At 39.6% G+C, this 25,125-nt stretch overlaps 1 protein-coding gene across 1 annotated transcript; it reads right to left on the bottom strand.

Annotated features, from left to right (window-relative positions):
- Nucleotides 1-5,949: 5,949 nt before the first annotated feature.
- Nucleotides 5,950-8,270, bottom strand: LOC141433063 (uncharacterized). The gene is made up of 3 exons (XM_074094882.1): nt 8,008-8,270; nt 7,312-7,500; nt 5,950-6,673 (listed from the first exon to the last, which is right to left on the bottom strand). Exons 1-3 carry the CDS (start codon nt 8,222-8,224, stop codon nt 6,603-6,605), a joined length of 477 nt encoding a protein of 158 aa, XP_073950983.1. The 5' UTR covers nt 8,225-8,270; the 3' UTR covers nt 5,950-6,602.
- Between the last annotated feature and the right edge of the window lie 16,855 nt (nt 8,271-25,125).

A 25,125-nucleotide genomic window follows, 5' to 3' on the forward strand; every position in this document is an offset into this window, starting at 1 on the left:
TAGAGGCTTCTAGCAGGAACTGGAAATATGTCTGGACCCGGGATGGAAACATCTACGTCCGCAAGGAGCATGGCTCACCCCGTCACCGCCTGCGTTCTGAAATTGACCTAACCAAACTTTTTGGTATGTGATCATGTTTGCTCTACTTGTGGTTAGAAATGAAACTGTAGCTCACAATATATGTTTGTTTGTTACTATATATTATCTACATTTGTGCATTTCTCAACACCATGGAATCTACTCTCTGGTCATAAGAGATATGTACAACTGTGTGAAGGAGTCTATATACTGTTTAAGCCTCAAATGTTTATATGTTTTTTACTGTAATAGTTTAAAAGGTTTCAAAGAATTATTTCCTTGTTATTTTTACTTGATTAAGTACACATCATTATTTTCTGACAAAAAATACTTTTATGTTCACATATTGTTCTGCTTCTCTGTACTCCGGTAACTTGTGTAAACTACAACTCTCACTTACAATAATAGCTACTCAACTCAAAGTAAAATCAACTTTCTGCAGTAAGGATTGGACTATCTATTTGTCATGTTACTTATTTTATATATTTGTCTTCCAATGGTTGCCCTAAATTTTTAAAGTTGATTATATAATGCCGGTTCTCTTGGAACTAATCATGACGAATTGATAGTTGCAGTGACTCAGCATTCAATTGATATTTTAGCTATAAATGAAACATGGTTACGACCCAATGAAGAAAACAAAGCTCCGTCCATACCAGGCTACACTATTCGTAGCTCACCACGACCAGTTACAGTGTGCGGTGGCCGTGGCGCGTGGTTTAGTTTTTTATGTTAAAAAGGGCATATATGCCCGTGCCTGTGAACACCCTGTCTGCCCACAAGTGGAGCAAATGTGGCTGAAATTAAGCATAAATGGCATCAAAACTATTATTGGTACAGCATATAGGCCGCCCTGGCTGAATGTTGATATATTTTTAAAATGCCCTATTGGACTCTGTAAATTCATTTTCTAGCTATGACAATGTTATATTGATGGGTGACTTCAACATTGACCTCCTTAACGATTCATTAAACTCAACTAAATTACTAAATTTCATTAATATTTTAAGTTTAGAACAAGTTGTTAATACTCCAACGCACTTTACTGAACTAACACAGAGTGAAACGCTCATAGATATAATTTGTACTGATGCCAAAGTTAGATGTGTAACTACTGAAATTATAGGCCAAAAATTATCTAATCATGCACTTGTTACTTGTACTCTCAATTTAAAAAAAACTGAAAATTTTACCTCAGCATATTAAATTTAGACCATTAAAGGACATTGACCCTGAAATATTTAACAATGACTTGAAAGCTTTACCTTGGCATGATATTATAGCTCTTAATGATATTAACAATATGGTTTACTCTATAAACAACTGTATTATGTATATTTTTGACCTACATGCACCTGTCAAATCAATGTTAATTAAGTCTCGCTCTTACCCCTGGATAACTGATAACGTTAAACTCATGATAAGGTGTAGGAACGCGGCCCATACTAAGTATTGTAAAACCAAAAGTGATTCACACCGAGAGTATTATAAAGATTTTAAAAGACTTGTTAATTCGGCTATTCATAATGAAAAGAAAGCATACTTTAACTATCATATTAACGGACACATTAAAACTCCCGTCACGCTGTGGAAGAACCTTAAATTAAATGTCCTACCTCCAAAACAAAAAACTGAATTACCGCCTAAACTTTGTTCGCCTGAAGATATAAATAATCATTTTCTTAACATACCTAACTCTAAACACACTGACATTTCCTTATTAACTTATTATGAATACCATAGGTTTGGAACTTCAACTTTCAGTCTTAAAGAAGTGAGTCCTACTCTTATATCCAAAATAATTAGTGGTATTAAAACTAACTGTCAGGGGTCGATATGATCTCTTTGGACATGATTATTTTAACACTGCCTCATACCATAGATATTTTTGTATCACTTGTAAATACTTCTATAGTTTCATCCACTTTTCCTGACCTCTGGAAGACTGCTGTTGTTCGTCCTTTACCGAAATGTTCCAATCCAACTTCCCTTAAGGATCTAAGACCTATCAGTGTCCTGCCTTGCCTGTCAAAAGTTCTAGAAAAAGCTGTTTGCTTGCAGCTCACTGATTATCTCGAATCCAACGGGCTTCTTCCACATGTCCAATCGGGTTTCAGGAGGAATCGCAGTACAGCCACGGCATTGCTCGATGTTGCAGGTAACATTTTGGAGGCTCAGGATAGTGGTATGGGCACTATACTCGTTTTACTCGATTTTTCCCGTGCGTTTGACACGATAAACTTACCGCTACTCTTATCCAAGCTAGCCTATTACGGTTTTGACGAAAAGACAGTAAAGTGGTTCGACAGCTATTTAAGTAACCGTGCCCAATTTGTCAAACTAATTAAGAGCGACGGTTCTGAGTCCTCCTCCTCTGTCAAACCGGTTTCAAATGGAGTTCCCCAGGGCTCTATACTGGGACCGTTATTGTTTATCTTATATATTTCAGATATTGTAAAATGTATCAAAAATTGTCGTTTTCATTTGTACGCTGATGACGTGCAACTGTACTTATCTTTCAAACCGAACGATGTAAAATCAGCTGTAGATCAAATAAATCAAGACCTGTCAAGAATAAGTGAATGGTCCGTGCGTAACTCACTTACGTTAAATCCTATCAAGTCAAAGTACATTGTCATGGGTTCAAAGCACCAAGTCAATAAAATCAACTCTAAAAATCCTCAAATCACCATTAATGGTGAGGTAATAGAAAAGACTGACCAAGTGCGCAATTTAGGTCTGAAAATGGATTCTGAAATGCGTTTCGAATCTCACATTATGGAGGTCACCCGAAATTGTTTCTATCGTTTGAAGGTGCTGTACAGAGTGCGGGACTATCTTACTACTGAATTGCGCATCAAATTAGTCGAATCTCTTATCTTGTCTAAATTTAATTATGCTGATACTGTTTATGGTCCACGTCTTCTTTCTAAAACTAAAGCTTTAATACAAAGAGTACAAAATGCATGTGCAAGGTTTTGTTTCAACATTCCTTCTAGAGCACATGTATCACCATATATAAATCGTGCTAAGATTTTAAATATGTCCTCACGACGTTATATTCATCTCAGTACTCTGCTTTTCGGTATTATTAAGCACCGCAAACCTCCCTACCTTTTAGAAAAAATCACCTGGTCTCCCTGTACTCGTTTATGTCGACTTTCCGTTCATACTCACCACACAAATGCATTCCGTGGAAGTTTTTAAATACGTCGCATCCAAAATCTGGAACAATCTCCCGCCCCCACTGCGCTCTACTGCGCTCTCTTTTGCTAGTTTTAAGCTAAAATAAAGGATCATATGCTAAAGCGTCAGTTAATTGGCGATATTGTAATTGTATAGTATCACCATGTATCATGTAAACATTTAGAAATAAGTGAAATACCTATATAAAGAAGTAGAAATAATTCCATTGTCAAATAATGAGATACATAACATGTCAAAGGCTAACTTATCCCTTTGCAGAATCTCCGTCAGACGGCCATAATGTACAACATATATGTATAACATATTTTAAATTTTTTTTTTTCCCTATTTGGCTGCAGCTGAAAATCAGCGCTGTGGTTCCGTACCTCAGCATGCTGAGCTGCCAGCCCTTTCGGCTAGCTTTAAGTAGACCTTAATTAAACATTAATTATAAGTACCTGATGTATGCTACCTACAAGTTTGTCGATTAACTTTTTCTTTCTTTCTTTCTTTCTTTCTTTCTAGCATAGCTCGTCGTGATATAAATCTTTTGAAGCACGCAAGGAACGTCTCGGTTGTTAAGTCTGAGGCTAATTCTAAGTGAATCGCCTTGGTATTGAAGCAGACGAACACACATATATAACCTTTAGTGATCAATGCTTTTCGAATTCTAGAATTTTTTATGTCAATTGGCCCAGCAAAGTCGATTGCGACTGTTTGAAATGCTCTGGAGGCTACCACGCGCTGCTTAGGCAGCGACCCCATCAGCTGCTTTGCACAGTCAGCTTTTAGTCTGAAACACGGTAAGCATTTATGTGTTATTTTCTTGACTTGACGTAAGCCATTCACAAGCCAATATTTTTGATTTAATTGTGCTAATAATAATTTTGGACCTGCATGGAATAATTTTAAGTGCTCATTTAATATAATAAGCTCTGTTAATTTCGAACCCTTTGGTAGGATTATCGGGTGTTTTTGGTTATAAGAAAGCGCGGAGTTATGAAGCCTTCCACCTACACGTATCAGGCCCTGGTCATCTATAAATGGATGCAGTGGCTTTAGAGAGCCTTTAACATTTTCATATTTTTCCAGTGATTTTTTTTCTTCACTAAAAAAATGCTCTTGTTCATGTTTTATTATTAAGGACAATGCCTGTTGGAGCTCTTGGCCTGACAAGTGTGATTTTATCTTATTATTATCTTTTTTGCTATTGTGACAAAATCGCAAAACATAAGCCAATATACGCGTCATTTTATTAATATCAGAGTATTTGTCTAATATTTGTGAGAGTTCTTTTTGTTTCAGAGTCAGGAGGACCACAGCGGCGGTCGCGGGTTCATCGGTCGTGGACGTCTTGGCACCAGTCTTCAGCTCAGGTAAGTTTTTGATTTTTTTCATATTGTAGTTAACATTGAACTTGTACTCCCTGTGTTGCAGAAATTCCGGTCCGCTCCACCACATTTTACATTCTGGAAGCTCGCTCGGATCCAGCCCTCTGCTTATGTAGTCTGCTGGATTTTGGTGTGTGTCGACGTACCCCCAGCGCCATCTCGTGGTTAAGTTTTGCACTACCCTTACTCTGTTTGCCACGTATGCTTGCAATTTAATTGCTTCAGTGTTAATCCAAGCCAAAGCTATTTGTGAATCAGAAAATAATAGTACATCATCTATTTTTAACTTTTATTTTTAAAGTGTCGTACACTTTGTGCGTTAATTTAGCTAATAGTAGCATAGCATTTAGCTCCAGCCTTGGAATTGTTAGTGGTTTGTTTTGTGGGTTAATTCTTGATTTAGAACAGAGCAAGGATAGTGTGACCTTACCTGATTGGTCAACCACACGTAGGTATAAGCAGGCTCCGTAGCCGGTAGAACTGCTCGCGTCGGCAAAACCCACCAGCTGCACGCTCTCAGCGGTATCAGGAACCTGAATGTTTCTAGGGATGTAAATAGGCTCCATGGCCTTTAAGCCACTAGCAAACTCTGCCCACTCAGCTCTTATATGTTGTGGTGGACTGGCATCCCAGTCAATTTTTTCGCACCATAATTTTTGCATTATAACTTTAGCTTTTACTGTTAGAGGTGTCACATAGCCTTGGGGATCAAAACATTTAGCTATTTGACTTAATATCTGCCTCTTTGTTACAGAGTTACATGTGAAATTATCTGGACATTGTATGATAAAGCAGTCTTTTTTTGTGTCAATCGTCAGGCCAAGAGCTTTAATGCTGCACATTTCTTTTTCAAACTCAATGTTATTTAGCTGTCTATCATTGATAGGAGTGCTGTTCAAAACGGCTTCGCAATTAGATGCCCATTTGTGCATTTCAAAACCACCCAAGCTTAGCAAACTTTCTAACTGTGCTTTTGCTTCAAACAATGTATTTAAATTGGAATCAGCATACAAGACATCATCCACATAAATACAATTTCTTATTATAAATGAAGCAAGTGGAAAATCTTGTTCATGCTGATTTGCAAGCTCAAGCAGGCATCTTGTTGCAAGGTAACTTGAAGACTTTAAGCCATATGTCACGGTATCCAGGCGAATACATTTTATAGGCTCATCAGGTCTGTCACGCCACAAAATATTTTGGAGCAAAGTGTGATCTGGATTGACTATGACATTCCTAAACATTTTTTTGATATCACTATTAAAGGTATAATCTCCTATCCTGTACAGCAAAATAATATCAAATAAATCTCTTTGCACTATTGGCCCATTGAGTAATATATCATTAAGAGATATTTTGTTTTTGGTTTTCATTGAACCATCGAAAACTACTCTAGTTCGTGTAGTTTTGCTGCCCTCATTTATTACTGCATGATGGGGCAGAAAGTAGACCGGGTCTTTGGTAAAATTAATTGACTCAAAATTTACAAAATGAGCATGGCCCAACTCTACATATTGGTGAATGAATTTATGATACTCTGTCTGTAAGTAAATATTTTTTTGCAATTTTTTTTCAAGGTTAAGAAACCTGTACAAGGCCAAGTCGAAAGATTCACCTAATGTGTCATTGACCTCATCTATAGGGACCTTTAGGGGTAAATCAACTTGAAATCGGTTGTTTGACAGTTGAAACTTAGCCTGAAAATTGTCTTCAACTAATTGTTGTTCCGACATCTGCTCATTAAATATTTCAGGGACTTTTTCTGTCTCCCAGAATTTTGCTATGGAGCCATCCAGATCACACTTTGTGCAAACAAGCGAAACAATTTTATTTACCTCATTTTGTGGTGGCAAGCCACCCGCGATAATGTGACCAAACCTAGTGTTGACAATGTTTATTGCTCCCTGGTCTCCCTTAGCGCCTGCTCGTGTCGGCCGCTGCTTCCCCTCAGGCAGCGACTGCTTGTCCGCAGGCGGCGGCTGGGACGCTGCGTTCGGCGTCACAGATGGTTGCAGGACCTGGAAGAAGACATCAGCTCCGATTAGCATGTTTATTTCTGATGGCTTATAATACTCATCATCAGCTAGCTGAATGCCCGGGGGAATATTTATAGCCTTTGGGTCAACCATAGTTTGAGGTAAGTCACATGTTATTGTGTTAACCACATGACAATTTATTTCAGTCTTATATGGTGACTTCAGTGAGTGAATCTCCAGAGGTATGGAGTATTGAATTTGGCTTTTATTATTTGTGACACCTATGATACTTGTGTCATCTCGCACAGGTGTCAATCCCAAAACCTTAATGGCCTTGCTCGTTATTAATGAGGCTTGAGAGGCGGAGTCCAAAATGGCCTTTATGTGCACCTCTCTTCCATCTTTTGCATAGAGTTTTACACGGGCTGTGGGGATCAAAACACTGTTATTATTATCGCCTGACAACATTACAACAGCCTCTGGCTTTACTCCATCGTGATGTAACAATGAATGATGGGATTTTTTGCATTCGTTGCATCGGAAGTGAAACCTACATTTGCCAGGATGTATATTTAAACATATGTTGCACAGCCCTTTATTATTAGCAAAAGAAATTCTTTCTGCTGATGGCAGAATTTTGAATGATTTGCAAGTATAAACTTTATGGTCACTCGACTTACAGTAATGGCATCCTTGCTTCTCCTTAGTTACAGCATACACTGACTTCGGTGCGGCAGCTGCCTTGTCGCGGGTGGGTTCAGCATTTTCCATCGCCAAAGCTCTCTTTTCGAGATATCCTATAAATTCGTCTACCTTAGGCTCCGTCTTGCTGTCCCGCTCGAGCTGGAAAGCTTGGGCCAGCTGGGCATCTAATTTGCGAACAAAAACACATATTAAAATAGGATCCCACTCGTTAACTTGCGCACCTAAGTTCGATAAGGCTGCTAAAGTCTGTCTGACAGATGATATGAATTGCCTGACACTTGTAGGGGAAGGCTTGTTTATATTTGGTAGGTCTAGCAAGGTGGATATAAGCTCGTTTATGATTTTATACTTATTATAGTACCTTTCGTCTAACAAACGTAATGCCTCACATAAACTGGCCTCGATTAAGGGCAAATTTTTTATAAGGTCAAGTGGTTCGCCTTTTAAAAAGGATTTTAAATAATGCAATTTTTGAACACTGTCTAGCGAGGTATCAGACTCAATTACCGATTTGTATAATTCCCTAAAACAGGTGTACTCTTTATATTGTCCAGTGAAAGTGGGAATTTCTATTACCGGTAGTTTTATGTGACGCTGAGCAGGTGCCTTCTCTAGACTTTGCCTTTTATTTAACTCGGCTTGCAATGTGGAAAGAATTGTGAAGTACTTACGTTCGTAAGATGATACGTCCTCTGCATCTTTTGGGTCTAAGCATAATATGCTTTCATTCAACCTTTCATAGGCCTCGAACGCCGAGACACACCTTTGCTTTTTAATTTGCAACATTTCTGTCGAATGAGTACTCATCTCCTCTATACCGTCAAAGAGCCTCGTTATCGAGGCTTTTACATAGCCCCGCTTTTGAATTAAATGCTCTAAACTAGACATGTTTTAAACTAGACAAGACAATATACCAAAACACTAAAATGTCTGCTAAAATGTTCAACCCAAAACAAAATCTGGATATGTAGCACAAGGCGCGACGTGAACTGGAGAGGAAAATGGCGTCCGTTCGATTCGGCCGGCTTGGTATCGCGTCACTTGCTTCGTTCCGCTGCACGCTGATTGGCCCGTCGCTCGCGCCGCGCCGCGTCGCAGTTGGCGGTTTCGCTCCTCGCGCCACCTATTGGACGACCAGGACGATGCCGCGATTACCGCGCCACGCACTGCCGCACAGATTTGTTCTGTTACTTTTATTCTATAGGTATTGGTAATTTTTGCCAATATTGTTATGCACTATTTTTAGGTATGAATTTTCCAGCTCGTTTTGGTCTCGCAGGCGATGACTTCTTGCCTGGCAATAGCACCACCGTACTTCGCTGTCTCTTCTCTTCGTGATTAGCGCCTTTTTTACGTCGAAACTAGAGGTGGGTAAATCCGGATCTGAAGATTCAAAAGAGTCAGATCCTCAAGCGGATCCGAATCCCTTAATGACTCCTTTCAAATCTTATTGACTCCGGAGTTACTAACTCCGACTGGATCGAGCGGCTCGCCTCGCTCGTGATCGCCGTCACGCTCACTCACACTGACTCGCTCCGTCCGCCTGCTTTCGCTCTCGCTCGGCTCGGATCGGATCGGCAGGGCTACTACGAAACTCGAAGTTCGTATCGTACCGTCCCTCTCGCTCTCGTATTAAATAGTATAAGTGTCAGAGGGACCGCACGACACGAACTTAGATTTTGGAGTTTCATAGTAGCCCTGCGGATCGGATCTTGGACTTGGATCTTATTATCTATGTTTGGTTGGTCGGTTCGGTTCGTAGTAGCCCTGCGGATCGGATCTTGGACTTGGATCTTATTATCTATGTTTGGTTGGTCGGTTCGGTTCTTGTTCAGTCAGCGGGTGGGGCACCGCAGTACCGTACCGACACCGACCGACCGAACCGAGCCGGAGCGGATCGGCCATAGATAAATTAATAATCGCTCGAAAGAACCGGAGTCAATAAAGGAGTCGGATTCAATAAGCGGATTCGGTACCGACACCGGAGCTGGATCTAGTGAGTCAGATCACTTCGCGGAGTTGAGATTACCCATGTCTAGTCGAAACGCCACTAATGTTCTCGTAATGGCGGAGCTCGCGACGATCGCGTACCACACATCACCAACCAAAAAAAATCGCCACAGGCCGCTGGTTCTTGCGAAGGACCATATGTTGGGTTCAGTATAATGGCCGTGGGAGTTGGTGGTGGCACGAAACACTTTATTACACCAAGAAACAGTTTATTTTAATTAATGAATGAACACAAGGACACACGCGTTACATCGTACATATTCAAGCAGAGAGAGAGGGGGCAAGCGGGTGTTGCCATAATAAAACATAAATAAAAATATTCTTGTTGGTTCCCAACACCCGTTTGTTCCAGGTGTACCTGTGTAGTGTACTATAGTGTAAGATGGGCTTGTCCACCATGAATTATTTACCGCGCGTACTTGAACTCGTACTGGATTATTACAAATTATGGTAAAGTTATGTTTTTGTGCGGCGGTGCGCTTGCGCATGCATTGGCACACATTCCTTACCGTAATGACAAATTGTATTGTATTTATTAAATTAATGTTTATTTAAGCGAACGAATTCTCTGCCACAGTCTAACGTGTTGAATTCATGTATTTATACGATATACAACGATGATGCATGATGCCTGTAGCATTTCATAGTTTGGCATTTAATTGTCTTTTAGAGGCTGTTTTAACTGGCTCAGTGTTTCTTTTTAGCTCCCGTTTTATACCAATGTAAATTTAGTTTTTCACATGCGCGTTGTTATTTTATCACGCTCAAAAATCTTTTGTATTTATTTCACTTTTCTTCTAAAATATATTATGTAAGCAAGATCTAGCACATTATTAACAGCGTCAAAGTTTTTATCCCTCCTTTTTGGGTGGCAAAAAACTAAAAATGTTTCCAGTAAAATCACCAATTGTGATCATGTTTTCCAACAAATCGGCATAAATTTAAATAGGATCGGACGGAGTGTACGTCATTTGTCTCATTGCTATGGATCTATTTAGCATCATTTTAAGTTTCCATAAAAACCTGGAGACGTCAATCAGTTTGCGGGAGGCGGAGAGCTTAGGGGGGGTGGCTAAGGTCGGTATTGCGGCGGCGGAGGCTGCACCGGCGCAGTATAACGCGCCGTCATCACTATGAATCACAAATGGCGGCTGCCCGCCATACATCAACATCGGCCAGCGATCACTCTTATCAACTTCATACTCACCTCCATTGCTTTTTCATTTGAATTGTTTATTTCTGTCTGCGTGATGCTGAATCGACAAAACTTGGCATTTATCATGCGTGGCCTTTGAGATCCTGTAGTCTTGACAGTAAACGCTTAAGTAATGTTGTTTATCATTAGCAAAGATGCGACCACAGCAATCCCATTCATGCACGACAAAAGTTTGTATGTTATATTTCGAGGATCGGTAGGTTAGGTTATTAAATTGACTATTAATTCTGTGATTATGTAAGAACCATTAGGGGTGGCGCAGCAGTTGTTGTCTCTAAGCGGTTGAGATATCAGGATTTCACGTATATGTTATTCCAGACATCCAGCTGTGTACCCACCAAATTTCATCTAAATGTGACCAGCTGTTTTAACGTGACATCCGGTGAGAAAGGCAGGTACTGATAGTGAAATCCTGGTGCTCCGGCCAGGATCGTCTCTTCAACGGTTTATGGTATTGGCTTGAAACTTGGCACGAATATATAGTTTGGATGACAATGCAGGTACAATCAACAAAGAGTACAGTCAGCAATAAAACTTTTATGAAAATCGTCAGTTTTACAAATAGTCTTTAGTACAGAGACCGTATTGTTTAACGTTTCTGACGATCGTGATCGCAACCAAATGACAGTTTTTGTATGCGAAATCTGTCATTTGATTGCGGTCACGAGCGTTAGAAACCTTAGGCGATACGGCCTCAGGTCAGCATGGGAGTAACGAATGCTAGGTGCCTTCCAAGTTAACTGAAAAGATTTGAAAAGATTCTAACTCTGTTAACTTTGCAGTTTTTTTGTTCTGTAAACTTTGTTAACTTTTGATTATGTATTACCTACATAGCGCGGGAACGAATACTCGATGTGGAGACGGACTTTACCAAGAAATCAATTTATTACCAACGTGCTTAACGACGAGATCACACTCCACAATCACCGCAGTGCGATTGCGCGGCGACTCCTCGACGTTATTCCCCGAACCGGCCAGCGAAGGCTGCCATTGTCCACCGCTACCGCATACTTCTCACACCTATTCAACAATTGCCTAATTCGACTCGCTCGTCTCTCTCTGACCATACGAGCGAGCTGAGAGGCAGCATGTGTTTGGCTGTCGGTAGCTGGCTGCTTGTCATTCCGGCGGCGCGCGTGACGAGTTACGACCGCCGCCGCCATTGCCATGCGAGCGGCGCCCGCGCAGCGCCCGGCTATGAGAACACCTACTACCCGACGTATTACAATAGCTATAAGTATTACTTGACATTCAATCAAAGTGCACTTTGTGCGACTGTTGTGACTATAAATAATCCAGGTTTTTAATAACCCGGTTGATAAGTGGTTGGTTGCAGAGATAAGATAAGAGATAAACAGATGAGCTTTTGTCTGCCAGTTAAGTTTGTCGGCAAATGACAATGTATTTTTCTAGACAGGCGAAGGCCGCGGTTTCACCATGGAATGTGTTTTCTTGAACCAATAGAAACACTTCATTTACCTCGCCTCGCTCCGCTAGCTGTTTCCACCAGAGATGTGCTGTGCGAGGATAGGTAAATAAAGCGTTTCTATTGGTTCATGAAAAACATATTCCTCGCGACACATCCTCACACATCTCTGGTGGAAACGCTGCTAAAACACTAACAGCCTTATTCATAAAAAGTTAGACCCTGCTTGAAGGCTCCTTAAAGGCCCGATGCTAAAAAACATGATTCATAAACGTCTGTTAGCGCTAGTTAGTCGATCAAGGCTCTGCTAAAGTTAGAGGACCGTGGACCCTCCTTTATCACCCTGCTAAGTCACAAAATGGCCGCCACAAGTTTGAACAGCTGACTTTGACAAGAGCAAAAAACCATACCGAAGATATTTTTGGTGAAGGGAGGGTTACACAAAGATTTTAAAAATCCAGGGAAAAATATTTCAGGAATTTGTATTTAAAAATCCTCTTAATTAGGTATTTAACAATAAATATGAAAAAAAAATTAGGATGATTAACATAATTACGGCTTTTTGCACTTAGGTACAACATTAACATGCGGATCGGAAATGGCGGGAAAACAAACATCTCGCTTTTTATTTTTTTCCTGCTAATTTGCTGTCACTGCTGTCAATTTTTTTTAAATTATCGATGGGGCCATTTTTTGTCTTTGATTTGTCAAGATGGCCAACATAACGCGTCTAATCCGTCTATCAGCAGCTCAACAACTAGCAGACTGCTAGCAAGCGTTTATGAACATAATAATATGAGCTTAATCAGTTTGCTAAGTAACAGACCGATCAAACCTCAATAAAGGATTTTTTTATGAATAAGGCTGTAAGTTTTTACAATTTGCCTAAAATGTCGCCCAACCTAATGGTTGAAATCGAATCGATGGCAAAAATGGCACTACGTAATGGCAGTGCCATTTTTCACATAGCTTTAAAATTCACACGACTGTTATAGTGAATCCTTAAACGAAACTAGTCGATTTAGGGGCAGTCGTATTCAGAGCGATGATTCTCGGATTCATCAAGATTAATGTCTATTTAGGGCGGAAGCTACATAACAGATCTATCTAGACTGTCTAACTATCAGTGTGGCACAGGGCGTATCTTGAGCCGCAATAGTAGACATTTGAAATTTTGTATTGTTTAATTAAAACCTGCCAAATGCGAGTTGGACTCGCGCACCGCGGGTCCCTTGTATTGGTATTTTATCAATTTACCCAGTAACATCAAAATTTGTTAACAATAAAATATAGTTCTGGCATAATCGAGATAGATCTCGATGGCATCGAGAATCGGGGCTCAGCACGTTACCTACCTAGTGGAGCGTCGCGCGTCGTCAGTCGGCGTCGCCTGCGCCTGCGCTGACACTGATCGCCGATATCGGGGCAATCTGTGACATCGATCTCTTCGGGTGGGTCCGGGAACCGAACGGCGACATACTAATGACCTGTGATTAACTCGGATTTCCGCTAAGCCTAAAATGTCACGTTTACCTAAATATCTAAATAAATGTAGTATTTTAAACAATATAGTTCATATGTATATGAATATGAATATAGTGAATGAGGCTATTTAATGAATACAATATTGAGGTGTGCATTGACACAACTATAATATGTAGGTATATATGTACTTATAGCCACTATATCTGACACAACAAGCGTGCATACATATCTGATACGACTCTATTTCTAAGGCCGGAAGGACGGGTCAGATGTTTTTACATGCTGGCAGATATTAATGCTGGTGACTGTACTAAAGTCCAAACATCAATAATAAAGTTATTCAGACCAGATGGCCTAGTGGTTAGAGAACCTGACTACGAACCTTGAGGTCCCGGGTTCGATTCCCGTGTCGGGGCAGATATTTGTATGAAAAATACGTATGTTTGTTCTCGGGCTTGGTGTTTAATATGTATTTAAGTATGTATCTATATCTATATAATTATATTTATCCGTTGCTTAGTACCCATAACACAAGCTTTGCTAAGCTTACTTTGGTACTTGGTCAATTGGTGTGAATTGTCTCGTGATATTTATTAATTTATTAATATTTATAAGGCTACGTAATAATTCATAGTGTATGTTAGATATAAGGAACCCTTTTTAGTACCAATATAACCGATGTACTGCAATGACGTGTTTCCACTCAACCTCATGGCGATCGCGGTCATTACTAATTTTTAACCGACTTCAAAAAAGGAGGAGGTTCTATGTTCCAATCTTTGTATTTTATGATTTAAATTCGGGTTTTGTTCCGCGTACCTTGATTTTAGAGCAGCTCGATATTTCGGCACAGTTGCATGCGCCATGATCACGAGTCGTCTCGTGGAACGAAACCCGAATTTAATTCATAAAATTATTTCATGAATATTATAACAAACGAGTATTGTAAATATCTAAATGTTATGCTTTTTAACAGCTATGTACAGCCAGCAGCATAACTGGATGAACGGTTATGGTGCTCAAAATGATCTACACACGACTCTACCGCCAAGGTGATACGAGTGATTAGACTTCTGCTGCTGACTGTACTTTTTGGTATGCTAAACATTTATTATTATTACGAATAGTCGAAACGTTGTTATACGAAAAGTTTTTAGACTATTGAACAGCACCTTTACTGACCTCTAGCTCTAGGCAACCCGGTCGTCATGATGATAAAAGAAAAAAAAAATGTATACAACACAAGACAAAAAAATAGTATTAAGTACATAGAGATAGACACAAATAGACAACACGAAGGATAGTATGTGTCATTGCGGTTTTGAATCGGACACTGATCATGATGATTATTAAATTAGGTCATTGTTCTATAGACGGAGTATCTAATAATTGAGTAGGCAATTCGCGTCAACATCGGCTCGATATAAATGTTCTCCGTCCACGCAATATGCGTCGAGCGAGAGATCCCCGATTAGCAGTAATTGTCGTGATCGTGTTAGCATAATATATAGTGGGAAAACACTCAATATTGACGTTGTGATGTTCGCCTCATTACAATAGTGGTGTCGATGGGGGGTGCAGCATATACCGTGGGCCCTTCAACAGGAGCAAATAATTAAAACAATCGTACTCGTTAAAATGAACGACATTAGTTCAGCGTGTAATAGTAGGTTACATAGAAAATAGTAAAACACAATGAAATATTAATTGGTGTGATAGCAGATATTTTTTATTGCAGGGATCACCAATTAGTTTCTTTACGGGTCTAGTTTTTAAATTATTATTTCTCGAAAATGTCCGTAAAAGTTGACATTATTCTTTACATATCAGAAGGTGAAGTGCATAGTTTATGGTCAGCGAAAAATTAAAAAGTTAAAAAGGTTGCAGGCGCGCTAGCTCGGCAATAATGAATTAGCGCGCCTGCAATCAGTCACAATTTTTTTTTAAGTTAAAAAGGCCATGGAAATTTTGACACAAGTCGTATACAGCCAAGTCTAATGGCCGGTATCAGATATTTTGTTGGAACTCCGGACTTTTTCTATTGGGTCTGAAACAGCTTGTGGTGTTTTCGGTGGAAAAATATACCTGCAGTTTATTTTTAATGAAAAAAAGGCGGGAAAGCACAAGAAAAATATTGGAATAAAATTAAATGTTATAATATATTTTGAGAAAAAGTTTATTCTATTTCAGAATTATTCACCATTTTTGAGAAAAGCTTTATATTAGTCTCGGCTGGAATAGCAATTGCTGGCTTCGTATTAGTTAAACGGACTCGCAAGCTCGTCCGTTTAATACTCATACTCAGCCAGCAATTGCCTACTTCCAGGCCACGACAATAATCTACTATTATCATCGCGGTCCGGTCGTCCGTTGTCAAATTGACGGCAACTACGAGTAAGACAATTAAAGAGCGGCGTACATTTTATTAAAACTACGTCTCAGTACGCCATTTGCGCATCCGAGCTTGGGCCGATAACCACCGTGGATGACCAACTCGAAAAGGCGACCTGGCAGACCTAGGCGGCGATGGCGGATGAACTGGACTCTTCTTGAAAGACTGGCCCTTGTATGCAGGGGACAGAGAGCGAGTATTGGGGGAGGCCTTTGCTCAGCAGTGGACAGAATAGGCTTAATAATAATTAATAATAATAACGTTCAGTAATACCAGTTACCGCGTTTACTTAAGGTCCGCACTAAATGGGTTGGCGATTCGGATCCGGACCGCAGTCCGCCATTTGGTGACCCCTGTCTTATTGCATATGCAAAATTTATAATTTTTATTTAACTAACAATGTTTTGTAATACAATTTAAGCTTTCGTAAGAGATGAATTTAATGATCAGATTGACCTGAAATTTGTTACAACAGATTTGTAGTTTAAACGATAATGCAAGTATAGCCAACAAAAATTTTGTATAATAAATATTTTCGTCTCCGTTCAACTGCGCTTGGCGCACGTCTGTTTTAGCAGCTCCATTGCAAAGATTACAGCTACTCTGCAAAAAACGAAACAAAGCTACGTAATTGGAACCAAATCTTGTTACCAGTACGTTGAGGTAAACAAATTTGGCAAAGCCGCGGCTGTGGCCGGGTCGCGGCGCTCGCGCAGGTTATCAGCCATCGCCGGCGCCGGCGCCGCCGCACGTCGCCCTCAATTGCCCGCAATTGTGATGTGAATAGAGTAGGCTTGGAGTCCGTGTGTGCATAGAAAGCAGTTCAGATTAAATGCTTGTGGTTGATGATATATGCATAGAGGAATTAACTAAGTGTTAACTTGTGGTAATACGGGCTATCTAATTCTGTAACACATTAGTGGTTTATCACTTTTTTTTTATTAAAAAACAAGTGATTTTTGCTCAACTTGCCTTTGGACACAGATTGATCTTGGACAGGCTAAGCAGAGTGCAGAAATGCCAGCAATTGGCCCAGTACCTGGTGTCGAGATTTTTTTTCAGACAAATTATTTTCCACACTATTGGATAATTTGTGTACCTACATTTTTGTGCCTGACAGTAACAAATCAAACCTTTCTAAATTTGATCTTTTTTTTTGATTCTATATTTGATCATTTGCATTTCTGATCTAGTTCTACTCCATGATGAGACCAATTTCTGAATAAAATCTCATTTACGTGCAAAATTGACTGTTCTTGATTTCGCACCATTATCGAGGGTTAAATACTAGCCCCACAAACAATAAGACCCGCAACAAAGTCGCAAAGCGATCCAGCAAGGAAATATGCTCCCGTATTAGCATACGTCTCGGAGATGTGATCAGCCTGTCCCAGTTAACGACCGCGCGTATCGCTTCATGCAAAAACAATTTCATAAACAATAAATTCACATACGGCGGGCGTTCTTAGTGATCCCCGTAGATTATCCCCGTTGGTGCTCGAATTAAATTATTCCAAAGGTAGTTTGAGAAGGGCTCAAGCGCGCGGTTACACCGCTCCACTGGGTTGTTCTGTGGTGCATGCGCGCGGTTTCTCGATATGTATCGCGTATAATGTGCGCTCGTTTTGTTCGGGACCCAACTGTTGTGATGATAGAGGTTAGGGAATTAGCTCGTCCTGCCCATAATTTGCCAAATCAGGCTCCTTGAAAATGCAGCAGTTTACAGTCAATTTCCAATAAGGCTATTTTAGTAAAAGTAATCATCATTAAAAGTCTTGTGGCATGTTTTAGATAATTACCTGTCAAACTCTATAAATTTTCAGACCATTACGTAAATTATTCATGAGTAAAAAAGGTATACTGAAATTATCCATTAATGCGTCGTTACTAATAGTTTAATCCGGTTTAATACTATATTTTACTGTACTTCTTCTGGCGCTACACTTTAGTAACTGAAAGTCAATTTTAAGTGACTTTAAATAAGTAATAAAAGAAAGGTTTTCGTCCGCAAAACAAAGAGTTATGAAATATTATTTTAGTAACAACGTAATGACCGTAGCGGCGGCGCAGACTGCCTCCGGGGCTCGCTCATTTAGGGTTCCTTGCTAAAAACCAATTCATAGCGTTGTCTTGCTAAGCTATTGTGTCGGTGAAAGATGGACTTTGAAAGAAAAGTAACACTTTCTATTAAAAAATATCATATCTAAAGGGACAACATTTTTAGAATTGGGAATCGTCAGTGTATTAAATAATTTAAATAGGTTTAACAAAACTTGTAAATATAAAAATAAATATTAAATTGTCTGGGTACTATGTTGACCGTGTCAATTTTAACATTTTCTTAAAATATAGGCAATATAGTGTACAGTATAGGTGTATAGGGGTATGCTTGTACTCTGTAGCTATATTGTCATTATTTCATATTTCAGCGCGCTCGCCGGGGGCCGCCATGGCGTCTTCTGCGCTACACAACTCTTAATTTGCAAACAATACCTTTTCTTGGACATATCTGGGTTCCTAGATCTTCACGAGCGCTATTTATTCTGCTGCAATTTGTAGAATGCGCCGGCCAAATTAACTGTTGGTGGGGAATTATCGACACTTATACACCTTGCTGCCGTGGGTATGGGGGAGAACAAGCGAATAGTCGAGCGAGGCTTATATAGCGTGGTTACAAAATTTAATTATCCTTCACAAATATAATTAAGCTTGTAATTAAATTGATACACTTAAGTAGTTAAATTGTGCCATTTACAGTAAGTATAAACAGTTTTAAAAATGTGTGTAATATTGTACCGTCATTACTAACTATTCCAACAGCCAGTTTAATTTCAATTAAATTGAAAAATAATGCAAATCCATGCGCATACGATTGATTGCATGATTTGATTTCATGATTTGTGTGTAAGAAAAATTGAAGCAGTGTAGTAGCGCAAAAAGGGTTGGAGGATGAGGAAAAGGAAGGTGGCGTGTAGACAAGGAAGTACTTCAGCTGTACCACCTAATGACAGCTTAATGTGGCGAGGCGACGTAACAACTTGATCGTGACGTCAACGTTGACAATTATGGCAAAGGTTGTGTTGTGCACACAAAACGGATCGCTTTGCTTAATAAAATGTTCAATGTACGCCATTGCTACCTAAGTTATCCTTGTTAAAGAATACCATAAGATATGTATGTGTAAGTATACATCTTCGCTTACCATCAGGCGTGATTGTGTTTATTTAAACGCAAGCCTATTTCTGTAGTACGTAAAAATTATTGGCTTGTAACGGTTGTTATTGTTTCAGAGATTTAATAATTTGCTTAGCAGTGGGACAGATCGGTGAAATGAAATGAAATATTTTATTTGTTAATAGTGGGTTTCAATCAAGGTCTTAGAGTTCGGTTAACAATAATTTATTAATTATTCATTTATTTATTTATTTATTAATTAATGATAATAATTTATTCAATTATTTCCAGTACAAAATAACAATAGATACAATGTTTTACAAAATTCTATGTAGCACTTGCCTGCACCAGGTTATCAGAAAACTCTGTTGCAGGCTTAAGAGAGCTAGCATAAAATGAAATAAAATTATAATAATATAATATTAACTAAATAAATTAATTAAATAATATAATATTATAATAATAGATTGAAATGAAAAATATATTATCTTCGAGCGCTTATGATCCCAATTATAAAGCTTATAGATTATACCAAAAAGGGATCCGAAGAATATTAGATTGCCTGTACCGTGCACGGTTTTAGAATAAGACGGATACGGATCCATCTCTTACCGTTGGTATCGTAAAAGGTGCGAGCTGGAGTTAGAACCCACGATTCTCTGTTTAAGAGGTCTTAAGTCCGACCACTAGGGTACCATGGTTTTGGTACCAAGCTTGCGCAAGAGCATCGTGTTCAGCATGCGTCCGACTGACGTCGCCGCCACACCTCGCGGCAGCGACGCTGGATCGGCTGGGCGTGCGCAGCGTTATCAGAGCGGAATTTTTGTGGCTCTTACGCAGCAATCACAATTATTCGATGACATGCAACATTGCTAGTTTATGCATTGTTTTACTAATTTGCGTTTGGTGTTTCGGATTGCGATGCGCATTGACTTTACGCGATTAGGTTGGGTTACTGTATAATTAATAGACGATAACAGTGCATGTTGTAGTATACCTCTAGTTAGGCTGTAAGCGTCTATAGAAAGTGGAAAAAAAGAAATTTACAAAGTCGTAAATTAATTTAATTAGCGAGTTTGAAACTGTCAGTAATCTATATCCATACTAATATTATAAATGCGAAAGTGTATGTGTTTGTTTGTATGTTTGTCCGTCTTTCACGTCGAAACGGAGCGACGGGTCGGCGTGATTTTTGGCATAGAGATAGTTTATGGGTCAGAGAGTGACATAGGCTACTTTTTATTCCGGAAAAATGCACAGTTCCGGAACAGCGCGCGATAACCAAATACCACGCGGGCGAAGCCGCAGGCAAAAGCTAGTTATGTTATAAGTCCGTATTCACAACTTCGCCCTGTTGCATACAAATAAGCCTTCTTACCTTACGACACTACAACTTTTCTTTTCTATTCCTAATCTTTAAGTTGTTCTGTTTCTTTATGCTCAATCTTACAAAAAAAAAACTTCTATCGTTCTTTCTTAAGGAATATTTTATTCATTGTCTTCATCATATTATTATAATTAACAACTATGCAAAATTCTTTCTAGTTCCGAGTATTTGGACTGGCCGTTAATGAGTTAGTCAGTCAGGACTTTTCTATTTGTACAGTTAAGATAAAGTGGATTTGAAATTGTGCAATTTAAAGAAATTGCGCAGAAACAGAAGTTCTATGGAAGAGTTACAGCTTCCGAAAAAATATACCCAATAATAAGATGCGAATTAGTCCGAAAAAAACTGAACATCGTCCTCTTATTATTTTAATTTGGCCTAATGCCTCTGCGCGCGCGCCGATTAGGTACGGCGCATATTTATTTATAACGTGCTTATGTGGTGCCAAGAGCCGCACCACTGGTGTACTGCTTTTGTAAATACATTTATATCTCTACTCAAAGTCATGATCGCTAAATCATGAATAAGGTAGTAGAGGATGAAACCACCGAAATGCACTTTCCATGGGTCTGGTGAACAAACTTAAAAAGGGACCTCAAGAAAGCCAATTGCCAAAAAAGATCAACTGAAAAATCTATGAAATTCCACTTTCCGATTAGTGTTTTTACTTTCAAAATTTTCCTGTTAGATTCTTTTTTTAATTGAGCAAGCGAAATTTTTTGTTGTGTTAAAACAAAAAAAAATCAAATTACAAGCAATTTTTGCTCGCCAAGTACTACCTATATGTCTCTCTGTAGGACATGAAACAAATCACCCAAAATCGATTGACTTGGCGCAGAAACAGTAAGGAGACTCACTCGACATAAGAAGATGAAAAGTGATGATCCGTAAGAAAACCACAACTATTTAGTATGTCTAAGAGCTTGGGCATATGCACTACATATGGCATATTGGCATATGAGATATTGGCATTTCTACTAAAAAAATATGGACTTTTGTTTGTCTTAAATAAAGTATTTTTCTATTTATTTATATCCTCACCACTTTGATGATTGGCAATTTAGCACCGTCAGCTTTAAGCAGTTTTTTCTCACGCACGACTTAATTGTGAAACTAGCTTTCTGGGACCTCATTCTCAGAGTGGTTAGGGATCTTTAAAAAACGAGCCTATTGATCTCTTAAAGGGCCCGCAACGCACCTGTGATACCCCTCGTATTGCGGGTGTTTATAGGCAGCATGCTCGTTTTGCCTTCATTATATAAAAAAAATTGTCACAGCGCGGTGTCTTTAATGTGATAACACCAATGTTACACTAGCCTAACCAACCAAAAGTTGGAAAACCCCCGACTTTGTCTCTTCAAAGTTCAATATCTCAAAAACGGCTGAACTGATTTTGATAAAACATGTCCAAGAACCATCGTTAGAAAAACTGCTATCAAATAAAAAAACCGCATTCAAATCGGTCCACCCGTTTAAGAGCTACGGTGCCACAGACAGACAGACATAGCGTTCAAACTTATAACACCCCTCTTTTTGCGTCGGGGGTTAAAAAGACACGGCGTCTGAGTGCGACACGTTGCCGCGCAGTAGCGATGTGACCAGACCCTAAGATATTGGAGACATACCTCTACAAGTATTGCTAGTCCTAGTTGACAGAGTCCGTCGCTAAAGTAATGGCGCCGCGCCCACTGCGCCTGCGCTGCATTAGCGCGGACGAGCTCCCGCATTCCGCTGCCATTTTTATAATTCCTATCAATTTCCGACGCAAATGGCCGATCATGTAATAGGGAACCGATTGGTAGCCGGTACAGCCAGCAGGTAAAGTGATTTGATTATTAAATGTAAAACAGTTTTGTGATGGGACAAATATGGTACCTACAAACTAAGATACCTACGTTCAACCTCGAACGAGAGGTAGGTAGTAGTCATTATCATCATCATCATCAGCCGGAAGACGTCCACTGCTGAACAAAGACCTCCCCCTTAGAACGCCACAATGAAGGACAACTCGCCACTTGCATCAACCAGTTTCCTGCAACTCTCACGATGTCGTCAGTCCACCTGGTGGGAGGCCTGCCAACGCTTCGTTTTCCGGTTCGTGGTCGCCACTCGAGAACTTTTCTCCCCCAACGGTTATCTGTTCTTCGAGCGATGTGGCCCGCCCATTGCCACTTCAACTTGCATATTTTTACAGCTATGTCGGACGCTATGTTCGACGAATTTCCGTTTTCCGAATTAGATTTCGCAAAGAAATTCAAGCATAAGTAGTAGTAGTATTTAAGTAATTTTTAATGACATTCACCATCTCTTTCTAACCTCGTGTTATACCGTATGACAGAAAGAAGTTGTGAAAACGATTATGATTCGGAGTGCGTCAGCCAATTAGGGCTCTGCATCTACCTTACTTTTATTACAAGCTTTTCTTTAGCTTGCTCTGTTTATTTTTTTTGTTTGGGTCAAATCTTGGAAGCTGGTGCTTTCAGCGGTACAATTGACTTGAAATTTGGCATACTTAAATTTGGTGAAAATACAATAATTCGGTTGTGACATCTTGGTCTTGGTGGTCCTGCCAGGATCGTCTCAGCAAGAGAGAACTCCTCAATGAGAAATTTGATACGGATCTGCAGTTTAAATGGCAATGCAAGTAGAGTCAACAAAAAGTAAGTACAGTCAACAAAAAAAGGCTTGTAAAAAAATAATAAAAATACTCTTACTGGCAAAAAGTCTACAATTCAGTCAATATGTTGCTTTGGCGGTTGTGTTACTGACGCTCCGCTGTATTAATACCATCCTTGTAAGGCGCCCTGCGCCCGCGCCGCGTGTTCTCATTCCGCGTCGTTGATTGCCCACAGCGCCGCTGGAAACTGGACTATTTGACAAATCGACTTTTAGCGGCGAGACATGTGGGTGCGACCTTAGTTTTCCATTCTACAAATAGTATAAAGATAATTTAACAAATAACTAATCCGATTTAAGACCGATTTAAATGCAGTTTTTAGGGTTCCGGAGCCAAAATGGCAAAAACGGAACCCTTATAGTTTCGCCATGTCTGTCTGTCTGTCTGTCCGCCACTGAGCAATGGCTCAGGGACTATCAATGCTAGAAAGCTGTAATTTTGACGAATATGTACCTTTATAGACCTATTGAATAATGTTTTGCCATCGTATTGTTAGTTCATTGATATGGACCTCCGCAAAGTAACGCCTGATTCAATAAATTATTACATGACATGTTCATCTGTGCTTGACCTCTACTCTCGTGGCACTACCTATATAGGTAGACCTGTATTTTGTGCTGCGGCAAGTTTGTCCAACACGAGCTAAATGCTATCATCGCTGCGATTGCCGCCCACAGCTTAATACTCTCAAATGATAGAGCGAGTAAGACGGGAGCTGCGCCGGCGCAGCGCTACCGTCGATAAGTATGATTAGAACATGCGCACGCCGGGCTCGCTAGGCTTGGAGATTATACCTGGAAGTAAAAAAAAGTTTTAAAAAACAACGGGAAAAAGCTTCACTCAGAATTTGAGGGATTTGAGTTTTAATCCTACTCAGGCCCTTTGTGGATTGGGTGAAGGATAAAGTAAATTAAAATACTAAAAAGTTTGACTCTTTTAATTAACATCAAAGTTAGGTATGTAAGTATTTATAACTTAAAACGGGGTCAATTACATATCAAATAAATATCATGGGACACTTGACACCAATTGACCTAGTCCCAAACTAAGCAAAGCTTGTACCATGGATACTAGGCAACGGATAAACATACTTATAAGATAAATACATATTAAATACATATTAAACATTCAAGATCCGAGAACAAACATTCGTGTTATTCACACAAATATCTGCCCCGGCCGGGAATCGAACCCAGGACCTCAAGCTTCGTAGTCAGGTTCTCTAACCACTTGGCCATCCAGTCGTCAAAAAAAAAGAAAAATTTAGAAAAGGATGGATTTTGGTACAAGCCACTGTTTTGCCTTTTGTAATTGTACTCTACTTGCATTTGTCCTTTAAACTACATACCCGGACCAAGTTTCTACCACAACAACCACAAAAATGCGTGGAGTGAATGTTTTCGTTAAGCAACCCGGAGAGAGAAAGAGAGAGCATCAGTTATAGTTACATCTACTCGTAAATCCCCGGAGATGTGTACACAAGTTTTACAATAAAAAATACGCAAATCGGTGGGAATCGCGTTGTTACGACGCCTCGCCACTTACACACCTACATACATAAGACATTGCAAGTCTAATAAAACTTGTAAAAAATAAACTTGTTTTCAACTTAATGGGGTGGAATCGGTAGCTGGCACCAGAATCTGCAAATGACATTATATCTCAGACATTAAGAGCTTTCGCGCCGTTCAAATAATTGCAAAGAACGCTGCGTCCGCACATCGCGCGCATTTGTTTTAATATCCGCCGTAAAGTGCGCGCGCGGCGACGATTTATTTCGGCGGCTGCGCAGGCCGGAGCACCGACTATTGATTGAACTCCTCCACACTAATTATATTCTTATGAATTAAATCTACCTTTAACGTGTTCTAACCAGATTAAAAATAGCATAACAACCTTCTCTCTTCACATCGATTTCAACCTTAGTGCAGTTTATAAAACTGGTTTATTAATGCGCTGGTAATTAAAAGGATGCGCGGGAGACGATACAGTAGCCGCTGCAGGAATGTGGGCGAAATGTCC

This window comes from Choristoneura fumiferana, chromosome 12, assembly GCF_025370935.1.
Source record: "Choristoneura fumiferana chromosome 12, NRCan_CFum_1, whole genome shotgun sequence".
Classification (NCBI taxonomy): Eukaryota; Metazoa; Arthropoda; class Insecta; order Lepidoptera; family Tortricidae; genus Choristoneura; species Choristoneura fumiferana.

What these genes read in the sequence shown, in the direction of transcription:
- LOC141433063 (XM_074094882.1), bottom strand. Translation starts at nt 8,224, where the DNA reads ATGTCTAGTTTAGAGCATTTAATTCAAAAGCGGGGCTATGTAAAAGCC. An exon ending in GGACGTATCATCTTACGAAC is followed by an intron (nt 7,501 to 8,007) that starts GTAAGTACTTCA and finishes TTCGCAAATTAG; the next exon opens with ATGCCCAGCTGGCCCAAGCT. An exon ending in GAAGCAAGGATGCCATTACT is followed by an intron (nt 6,674 to 7,311) that starts GTAAGTCGAGTG and finishes GTCTTCTTCCAG; the next exon opens with GTCCTGCAACCATCTGTGAC.